At 46.0% G+C, this 11194-nt stretch overlaps 1 protein-coding gene across 1 annotated transcript in view; it reads left to right on the forward strand.

Moving 5' to 3' along the window:
* Positions 1-10929, forward strand: part of cttnbp2 (cortactin binding protein 2) — a 96545-nt gene extending 85616 nt beyond the window's left edge. The window contains exons 17-25 of the mRNA XM_063196726.1: positions 507-662; positions 1506-1687; positions 3059-3237; positions 3669-3901; positions 5658-5840; positions 6303-6354; positions 6833-6932; positions 7796-7996; positions 9614-10929. Of these exons, the coding sequence (XP_063052796.1) occupies positions 507-662; positions 1506-1687; positions 3059-3237; positions 3669-3901; positions 5658-5840; positions 6303-6354; positions 6833-6932; positions 7796-7996; positions 9614-10171 (1844 nt within the window). The 3' untranslated portion in view covers positions 10172-10929. The remainder of the gene's footprint in view (positions 1-506; positions 663-1505; positions 1688-3058; positions 3238-3668; positions 3902-5657; positions 5841-6302; positions 6355-6832; positions 6933-7795; positions 7997-9613) is intronic.
* Positions 10930-11194: the final 265 nt, after the last annotated feature.

Genomic DNA, 11194 nt, shown 5'->3' on the forward strand with positions numbered 1-11194 from the left:
TACAGGGTATTGGTTACAGTCCCTGGAGCAATGTGGGGTCAGAATGCATGTAAAGTATGAATGTGGGTCGTAGATACTGTATCATCAGAGACAGAATAGTTGTAGACTAATTTTGCAAAGATCAAGTAATGACTACCGTCCATCTTCACTCAAACATGTAGTACACTGTTGGATTTGTTCTTATTCTATTTATCTCTCTCTCTCTCTCTCTCTCTCTCTCCCTCTCTCTCTCTCTCTCCCTCCCTGTATCTGTATCGTTCTCTCTCTCTCTCTCTCTCTCTCTCTCTCTCTCTCTACCTCTCTCCACCTCTCTCTACCTCCCCCCACCTCTCTCTCTCTCTCTCTCTCTCTCTCTCTCTCTCTCTCTCTCTCTCTCTCTCTCTCTCTCTCTCTCTCTCTCTCTCTCCCTCCCCCCCCACCTCTCTCTCTCTATCTCTCTCTCTCTCCCCCTCCCTCTCTCTCTCTCCCCCCCCCCTCTCTCTCCCTCGTCCTATTGTTGTCTTCAGGGTTCCTGGTGCCGGTGCGTGAGTCCTGTGTGTCTGGTCGTGTAGTAGTACTGCTGGAGGGCCTGGAGAGGGCGCCGTCTCTGAGTGAGCTGCTGGGAGACCTGTGTCAGGCTCTGGAGAACCGCGGAGCCATCTGCTCCCTCTCACCTCAGCACGGTCAGAACACGCACGCACGCACGCACGCACACACACACACACACACACACACACACACACTCTACAAATAAATACAGTCCACACATATTGTATGCATACAGACATACAGACGTACCACACACACACACACACACACACACACACACACACACACACACACACACACACACACAACTTGATAATGTGTTGAATTCAATACAGTAGATCGACTCTTTCACTATGTATAGGCTACCTGGATGTTAATTTAACAAAAGTACAGCTAACACACACTGTAGAGTAGTAAGTGGATAAATGGGTGATGTTTCTCTTTCAGTAAATGTTGTAGTGCCGATAAGCAGAATGCTGTGAGGTGCTTTGGGAACGGAAAATATACTCTTGAGTGTCGTTATCAGTGATGTCTTTTCTCTCTGTAATCTGTTTTCCTATAAGCTAGTGTTTCTTGGCCAGTCAAGTGTAGTATATCTATGTAGTACATCTAGCTCCAGTTTGTGAATATGTGAGCCTTTAAACACCTCACACTCTTACCCAGGGACTGGGTCAAAAAATCAGGCCAGACATTTTCAGCCAAGACCGGATCGCCAGGCATTGAGAGAGTCAATGAAGCCTGTGACGATATTTTAGTCAGCTATTACGTGCTATTTTCACCACAATGGCCAAAACAAACATTTAAATCTGACTGAGAGGTCAGCTGTAGTAGCATGAGGATTGATATCACTACATTGAGGGGAGGACCAGACCGAAATCATCAACAGTCCACCGGGCGAATGCCCTGTATGTCTTATGGCCTATCCAGCCATGCTCTAACCGTGTTGATGTTGCACCATGTTCTCTTCTGGTCAGTAGGTCAGGACGGGCTGTACTACTTCCAGGAGGGTGCCTACCTGATTGGCTCCCTGGCCAAGCCCCGCCTCCAGGGGGCGGAGCTGCACCTGCAGCAGCATTTCCGCTGGGTGCAGCTGCGCTGGGACTCGGAGCCGCTGCACGGCCTCCTGGGGCGGCACCTGCGCCGCAAGCTCCTCCACAAGGTGTGTGTGCGTGCATACGTGTGTTTGCCGTGCATGTGTGTGTGTATGTGTTTGTTTGTGTGTGTATGCATGCGTCCGTGCGTGTGTGTATGTGTGCATATGCGCATCTGTTAGTGTGTGCGTGCGTGGGTGTGTGTGTGTCCACAAGGTGAGCACATGCAGAGTACCCTGCCAGGGAAGCTGACATAGGGAGCAAGCTCCTCCACAAGGTGTGTGTGTGTTTGTGTGTGCGTGTGCGTGCGTGCGTTTGCCATGCAAGTGTGTATGCGTGCGTACATGTATATGATCGTGTGTTTGTGTGTGGGTGTGTGGGTGTGTGTGTCCACAAGGTGAGCACATGCAGAGTACCCTGCCAGGGAAGCTGACATAGGGAGGACAAAAGAATAATTAACCCGGGGCCCAGGGAAAGGGTGGGGCACAGAATTGGGTCCTCATTACATTGCATGTATCAGGTGGGGGCCTTTTCAGTTGACTTTGTCCTGGGCCCAGCCAAAGCTGTCAGCTTCCCTGCATCCTGCTACACGTCTGCAAGGACACTCAGTACACACTTTGGGAAACAGCACTATCAGCTCTGCACATACGCATGACGACATATCAACATCTTTTTTAAGTCGGTCTGGATAAAGGTTTTTGCAAAGATAAATAAGCATGAACATGCCAACTGGTTTGTACACTTCAAGCTTGTCTTCAATTGTTGTTTTTCATATCTTTGTTTTTTTCATATCTTATTTTTGATACCTTATCGAAAACCTTTTTTTTCAACAATGTTTTTGTTTAGTCATCATGCTCGTGTGCTGATCGGATAGTGTCACGTTTGTGTACTGACAGACACCTCACTGCATATAGCCTTCCCCACCAGGGGGCGCCATTCTGCCATGTCATAAACACAGCAGCACAGCTCTGCCCTAATTGCCAAGGCTAAGTGCCATAACTATTTGAGCACAAATATAAAAAATGTAAATAGATAAAAAATAATAACTATAATAATATAAAATAATAATAACTGTAATTTGGGCCAGCCATGGCTCAATGGTTAGAGCGCTGACCTTTAGATCAGAGGGTTGTAGGATCAAATCTCACCCTTACCAGCACCTTCGTCCATGACTGAAGTGCCCTTGAGCAAGGCACCTAACCCCACATTGCTCCAGGGACTGTAACCAATACCCTGTGCGTAAATCAATGTAAGTCGCTTTGGATAAAAAGTGTCAGCTAAGTGTGATGTGATGTAATAATGTAATGTAATAACGATATCAAATACCGATAATAACTTTCCAAGGGCAAAATTGCAGCAAAATTTGCAATTGCTGCCTGTTAACTTTTTGTTGCCTTTTCCTTTTCTAACCCTAATCTCCACCACCATGTTGTGTCCAGACCCAAGGGCAGCCGTGGGCTCCAGAGGACCCCCTCCACAGGTCTCTGTCCTGGGTGTGCTCCGTGTGGCAGCAGCTGAACACCTGCCTCTCCCGCCTGGGCACCCCGGAGGCCCTCCTAGGACCCCGCATCTTCCTCTCCTGCCCCGTGGTGCCCGAACACACGCACGCCATCGTCAAGTAAGTCAGTCGCATGCTGCATAGGGTACATCCAGTTGCCTTGAAAACTGAGTATTAAATGGATTATGTGTAAATGTGCTCAACACATTGATATTTATTTGAAAGATGTATTATAAGTAGAGTTATTGTAGAGCTGTTAGAGCATGTTTGGACCTCGAGTACATGCACACCATCGTCAAGTAAGTCTGTGATATCGGCACAATGCAGATGTCAGCTGTCAATTCCCACCTCATACATTTTTCAGAATATGAACAAGGTTTCAAATGCGAATGTCATACATCCAGTCGGCTTGAAAACTGTGTATGTAATGGATTGTGTGTAAATGTGCGGAATACTCGCTACAACACGGATATTGATTTTTAAATAAATGTATGATAATAAAGAGTTGACATGTGTTGACATGTTTGTGTATTTGTGCGGTGTGTGCCCAGGTGGCTGGCTCGTCTATGGAATGCGGTGGTGGTCCCTCGTGTGGAGGATGCGGTGGTTTCCAGGGTAATGGCCAAGAGGTCCTCCGTATCCCAGCGCCGCTCCTCATCCTCCTCCTCCAGCAGCAGTGGCGGTACCAGGAGCCTCAGCCCTGGGCAGCGAGCCGTCCTCAGGGCCGCACTCAACATCCTGCTCAACAAGGCTGTGGTGCAGAGCTGCCCCCTGCCACGCACAGGTAAACCCCCCCTTAACCTCCACGCACAGGTAAACCCCCCCTTAACCTCCACGCACAGGTAAACCCCCCCTTAACCTCCATGCACAGCCCCCCTGCCACGCTCAGGTAAACCCCCCTTAACCTCCACGCACAGGTAAACCCCCCCTTAACCTCCACGCACAGGTAAACCCCCCCTTAACCTCCACGCACAGCCCCCCTGCCACGCACAGGTAAACCCCCCCTTAACCTCCACGCACAGCCCCCCTGCCACGCACAGACCCCCTGCCATGCACAGGTAAAAACCCCCTTAACCTCCACGCACAGGTAAACCCCCCCTTAACCTCCACGCACAGACCCCCTGCCACGCACAGGTAAAGACCTCAACAAGGCTGTGGTGCAGAGCTGCCCCCTGCCACGCTCAGGTAAACCCCCCCCTTAACCTCCACGCACAGACCCCCTGCCATGCACAGGTAAAGACCACAGCCCCGCACTGGTTAAGAATTCAAACCCCCCTATCACTCACAGGTAACGGTCCGTAATCTCCGCGCACAGGTGAAGTCCCCAACCCCCCTTCACCTGCACCTTGGTCTGTGATGTGCACCATCTTTGTGTTATCACCTCCCCATACCTCCCCTCACTACCTCAACTCAAGACAGTAACCATCCCAAACAGTGACATCACCTCTCCATATCTCCCCGCACTTCCTCACCTCAAGACAGTAACCCTCATGTCCAAAAGTTAAGCAATAGCACACAGGGCAACAGTTTCAGCAATGTTGCCAGGCAACAGCCTAATTGGCTGGTAATTATCCAATAGGGTGATCATGAGGTTCCCAATGCTGATGAAAGTTCTCTAGATTGAAAAAAAATATGTTGACTTATTAAAATGATGAAATCCCAATCAACATCTGTTAGCAAGGTTGCCTGGCAACAGAGCTCGGTATGTTGCCCAGTGTGTCGTCATGTTCAGTACTCTGTTGTGGAGATAGAGGACCCTGAAGCTGGTGGCTTTATTTATTGATTTGGATGATTTCACAAACAACCCAAAACTTGAAAGAGCAAAGCTTGGTGACTGTTTTTGATAAAAGACCCTGTTACAATGTAATAGTAGTTAGTCAGTAGAGTCGGTATCGTGAATAGAGAACATGTTTTATCCATCAGAATATAGACAGGTCTTTAATATGTAAAATGTTACACACGTATGCAGGGCTGATCTTGATCTCAGGCTTTGAGGCTTGATCTCAGGCTCAAGAGTTTGTTTGCAAGAATAAAATATGATTAGGTTTTTCTTATTTCAAAAAGTGTTACAGGTTCAGGTAAAAGATTCGCTTTGGTTGAGAATATAATGTACTGTATTGAGTACTCAGTACTGTGGAGAGCAAGAATTATGAGGGTGTGGACAGGTCAGTTCAAGAAACGGATGACTTTTACTCTACATTGCCTTATGTGTTCCTCCTTGATTACAAGTGCAATACAAGTGCAGTAGAGGAGCTAATACTTCCATCTGAGGTTGTCCTCTTGTCTGGACTGATGACTGTTGTCTCTACCGTGCTGACGCCTGTCCCTCTCCCTCTCTCTCTCTCGGCTTTGATGTTTTATTCCATGATTGAAACGCAATCCTGCCATGGAATAAAAAAATGATTTGAAGTGTGCAGACTCCTCACTCTAAAATTACTGTCAGCCTTTGTCCTGGACCTCTTCCTGGGATATGTCCAATCTTCACCCTCAACAGAGATTGACAGGCACCTCTCACTGCTCTTGTGTTCCCGTGGTAACAGAGATTGACAGGCACCTGCAGGAGTTCCAGGGAGGGACGTTCCCGCTGTCGTCCATGGGCGGCTCCTGTAAGAAGGCGGGGAGGAAGGGGCGGGACAGCGGCCAGTGGAGACGAGCCAATACCAGCCCTCGCAAGAAGGGAAGTCCCGGCACTGGGTGGAGCTCTGGCGGCTCGCTACGGGAAGGTGGGTGACTTTAGCAATGGGCTTTGGGAAAATGCCTTATTGATGGATTTGGACTGTCTGAATAAATCAGTCATTCACTGTGCCACACTGAATTTACGGTGATGTTATTACACGGTGAGGAAGGTCTCTGAGCCTGAAACATTCACGGGTGAATAAATAAGAAAAAATGTGAAGAGTGCTGAAGTCCTTTACTTCTTCAATTCATTCACTTTATGGGGGTTTCAGCACCCAGTTAAAAACTGTGAAGAACAGGCGACAGCATGAGCACGTCTGTTCCACTTCTCAGGGTTACTGTACCACACTGCACACTGTATCACACCACAAAGACATGTCTGTGTTTTGTGTCTTATAGTATCCGTACATTTGTTCACATCACTCGTTTGTCAGAGTTGGTGTGAGCTGCCATTATTAATATTCATTAAAATATCAGTTTCTTTTCCTCTCTGCTCCTCCTCTCCACAGGTTCTCTCTCCAGCTCAGAGGTTCACCTCATGTCTCCCATCAGCTCCTCCAGGTTAGTAAAAATGTCTTTTGGAATCCCCAGTCTATGATTAAGTATGAAACTCAATTTCACCACAGAATCACATTAGAATTAGATTTAAGTCACTATAGCATAGTGTATTTTTTCCGTCCAGCTGCATGTTTATTAAATTATGATCACATTTCAAAGGGTGAAAAATGAAGAATGACATGTATGTCCAAGATACATTCTAATTTCATAGAAGTGAAAAAATAGATGAACAACATGCTATTTTTTTTGTAATTAAGAGTTAATCTTAAAGGTAAAGTGTGTTACAACTTACATAGTGCTTTCTTGAAGTCAGATACAGTATGAATGGTGCTGAACAGCAAACTGTCTGTAATGCAGTGCCTTGACCAGTAGGTGGGGGTGTGGTCTCAGTTTAGCCCCTCTGCCATGCAGCTGGGTCTTCACTGGTCTGTGTCTATTCAGTACAGTTCATTTTTCTGTTACGTGTGTTCTGTTGTTTCAGTGACACGGCGGGCCTGTCCCTCTGCTCTGATGATGAGACGGACCTCCTAAGGGAACTCCAGACTATGTGCTCCAGCAAGTCAGAGCCGGATATTAGCAAGGTACTCATGGAAGCATTCTTTTGCGACTGCCCACACACCTTGAAAGTCTTTTTTTCTCCAGCTGTTGAAATTTCATAGTTTGTCAGTGCAAGGGTGAGAGCAGGTTGGCACACTGAATTCACACTAAGGTTACCTATGTCTTATTCAGTGTGCGAACCTGCCCTCAGCCATGAACTGTCCACTCACCTGCTTATTTCTCTAAACCAGTGATTCTCAAAGTGTGGTCCGAGGACCACTGGTGGTCCGTGACAGAGCTCAGGTGGTCCGCAAGGGGATTTCTACTTTTCCAAGACAAGCTAGCAGAAGGCTGTATTTGTAACAATATTACAAAGGCTATCAAATCTGAAGTCACATTTTCACCAGACTTGTTATGTGAACAAGTTCAGTTGGCAGGTGGTCCCTGAACATTTTGGGGGGGGGACAAAGCGGAACAATATCCTTGCTTCCACAGTTTTTCAGTGCAAAAGAGAAGTGCAACACTGCTACTTTACGTTATCACCACTTTGTTTTTGGGGGGCTGCTGATGTTAACCAAAATGTCAGCACCCTAAATACAGTAAATAAAGCCTTCATTTAAAGCAGCTGTGGTGAGCTCCTCTTCACTGAAAACCCATGTGAGGATGATGACATGGCATGACCGTTGCCATTAATTGCCAAAATATGTAGTTGTAGAGTGTAATAATGTGATGAGACACCTACTTTTCATTTGATTTGTAGTAGCTGAGCCTGAAAGACAAAGGACAGTGGTCTTTTTGTGAAATTCTGTAATGTGTAGTGTTAAAACTTCAACCTGACACACTTTACATCACACTCTCATGCAAGAAAAAAGCAAATAAAACAGTCTGGGTTTTTTTTTTTCCCCAGATTGCCCACTCCAGGGAGGACTTCATTGTGTTTCCTGGCTCGTCACATGGACAGACGCGGCTGAACAACAACAACAATAACAACCGCAGTGAGCAGGTAGTCCCGTCCCAGGCCCGCGCCACCGCCACCGCCACCGCCACCGCCACTATAGCTGCCCCCAGCAAAGAGTCGCCCTCCTCCAGACCCTCAGGACTTCACATGGTAGGCCAACACCACTGCATCCCCAGCACAATACTCATAGGCCCCGGTTACACATACTGCTAGCACATACTGTATTTGTAGCCTCATGATGCAGGCCGTTCCACCAGTGGCACGCTGTAATAACCATGGAAATTACATAATTACTAGGGCTGTAACGATACACTCAACTCACGGTTGGTTCGTATCATGATTTTTGACCTACGGTTCGATACACCCCACAAATTCACATTTGCCAACATTATAAAATAAAATTATGAATAAAACTGACATTTGATTGGTAGAATAGGTTACAAGAGGCTGCTAATCATTTAAAAAAAGTTGAAATGTAATGCTATTGATGATTTAAAGCGTGAAAGCACCATCACTCCATATCATGTGGTTGTTTTCTGGACTGATGGGGGAAAAAACTTTAAAAGGTCGTGTCACGATACTGACTCCGTGTATTGCGATACAGTTCAGTATATATACTCTGTGTATCACGATTTCTCGGTTCGATACAATATTGTTACAGCCCTATTCATTCCCATAGTATTACTCTACTATGACATAACACAGGGCCTTTAGTAGTGCACTGTGGCTCAGTCATTGCCATTCTGGTATTAGGCATTTCATAACGCCGTGTTTTAACGGGTTAAAAAGCTTATTTTGTTTAAAAAATGTTGACATATTTTGATCTCATTCACACGACACAGCACATGATTTTGAAAAAAAAACACCATGGTGACAGGTGTGTTTTAGAAATCACTTTTTAGGAAGGTAGTTTATGTGCAAACAAAAGGTCCAAGTGGATAAAAAGTATGCGTTTTCAAGAATATCAATATGTACACTGTATGTAAACAGGGTCATAGTGACCCTGTGTGTGGCTTTTATTTCCGTAAGGATGCTGCTGTCACAGAAGCTATACAGGGGTCAGTTTCTCGAAAGCGTCTTTGCTATTGTCGTTAGCAAAGTCCTTCGTACGAGCGACTCAACTCTCTCTCGACAGCAAAGCTCACCACTAAATCCAAGGGAACGGTAAGACGTCTAAGACGGTTAGCAATGACAAGAATCGAGAAACGGACCCCAGGCCTGACCTTATTCTAAGTACCAGGGCTTGACAGTAACTTTTTCTCTTGCTGGCCATTGTGGCTAGTGGTTTTCCCGAGTCACTAGCCATCCAGCTGTTCTACTCGCCACAAATTTGATTTGATTTGAAATTCAATTTTTTTTTTTATCATGACATTGTACATCTAACCTCAGAAAATTAGTTGCTTAAAAGCAAGAAGATGAGTGCATGAGTTTCTACATGGAAATAAAACAAGCAAATAGAAACTGAGTAACTGCTTTTTCTTGAACTTAAATACAATTGATACACAGGGACAAAGTGCAGAATATACGCTATTCTGTTCTGTCATACCATAGAATAAGATACCTGCCAAATTGGCTAGTGACACTGAAATTGTTACCAGCCACAGCCAAGTTTTACCAGCATTTGGCCGGTTGGGAGGTGCCAGTGTCGAGCCCTGCTGAGTACGAGTTGAGATCTTTGATGACAAAACACCAAGGCCTCCTGACTGGGTCATGACACCTCTCTCTCTCTCTCTCTCTCTCTCCTGCTCCCTCTCTCATCTGTTCCAGACTGACAGCCGTCTGTCCAAGAGTGCATTGTCCGCTCCAGCTACAGCCAAGTCCAGCAGCGCCTCCTCGATCTCCTCCTCCTCCTCCTCGACCTCCATCCCATCAGCGGTGACGACCCCCGCCACAGCCACCGTGACCCCCCTCACCCCTCAGGGGGAGAGACGGGCCACGCGGCCAAAATCGCAGCTCCCTGTGCCCAGCAGCAGGGGACCTCAGCGAGCCCCTAGTGCCCCCCGAGCAGCCAGCAGCAGCAGCAGCAGCAGTAGTAGTATGTCCTCCCCCCACCATGGCCAGAGTGCCGCCAGCCCCCGACCCCCCAGCAAAGCCCCCTCCTCCTCCTCCTCCTCCTCCTCCTCCTCCTCCTCCTCCTCCAGCAGCAGCAGAGCAAGGCAGGCTCAGCCCTCCTCTACACCAACCTCCTCCTCCTCCACCTCCTCCAACAACAACAACGCCCCAACAAACAACAATAACAACAACAACGCCCTCAGCCAATCAGCACGCGAGGAAATATGGATCCTGCACCCAAATTTGCATGAAAACTACCACAACCAGGGGTAGATGCATAGACATGATATAGCGTAAACACACGTCTATATAATGTCTATGAGTAGAAGCCTCGACTTAACTCGACCCCAAACCCTGACCCCCTATACTGTACCTTCCTAGCCCCCGAAACAAAAGAGCCCCCAAAATAGTGATGATATCCCTCCATGTTGTGAAGTTAGTTTTCTGACAAGCCTTTTAGTATTTGTACTTGTTATCAGTACTTGTTACACTATATTACATTGTGTACTTGGGGACCATAGTTTTATTATTATTCTATTATACTATTGAAGTATTGAAGTTTTCGTGGACAGATCAGATGAAAACAACGAGAGCAAATAAGCAGGGACATGTCTCACAAAAAAAAGAAATGCTTGAACAGCGTATTTGCCTTTGGGCAAAACAAAATGTTTTGGATCAAAGCAAGAGAAGCTTTTTTGCTGTTAAGTATTTTCAAATATTAAAAAGTGTTTTATGTTTCAATAGTTGCAAGGTTGGTTTAAGTACTGTCGACATTAATCAGGGTTTTACCAAATATGTGTAAATAAGAATTAGGAACTTTAAATGGTATATAGATTTAGTGTATGTGGTATTATTATGCTTGTACAGTATAACTGAAAAGGCAAAAAAACAGGACAAAAATAATATTGTACATGTTTGTAATATGAAAATTTGGTTCTTAACTTTTTTCACTTGTTTCAAAGTGAATGGAATGTGGCAATAAGTATCATGATTGCAAACACAGGACATTTTATTTTGTTTAGACTGTAAGCCATACATATAGCTTATCTCTGTGTCTCTACCTAGGCCAGTGCTGGCCCTAGGTGATCAGGAGTGAAGCTCCACTTCAAGGCAAACACAGCAAGCTTTTCTTGTTTTGTTTTTCTTCTTTTCCTGTTTCTTTAACTGACCTTAATTTTTCCACTCACCCTTTTTCTTTTGTTACCTTTTTCCCGCCAACCAGTATTTCTCTCTCAGTGGCCATTGTCTATATGTACAGAAGAAGAAGAGACTTTAGTCAACCTTTGGTGTTGAACT

This window comes from Engraulis encrasicolus, chromosome 4 (genome assembly GCF_034702125.1).
Source record: "Engraulis encrasicolus isolate BLACKSEA-1 chromosome 4, IST_EnEncr_1.0, whole genome shotgun sequence".
Classification (NCBI taxonomy): domain Eukaryota; kingdom Metazoa; phylum Chordata; class Actinopteri; order Clupeiformes; family Engraulidae; genus Engraulis; species Engraulis encrasicolus.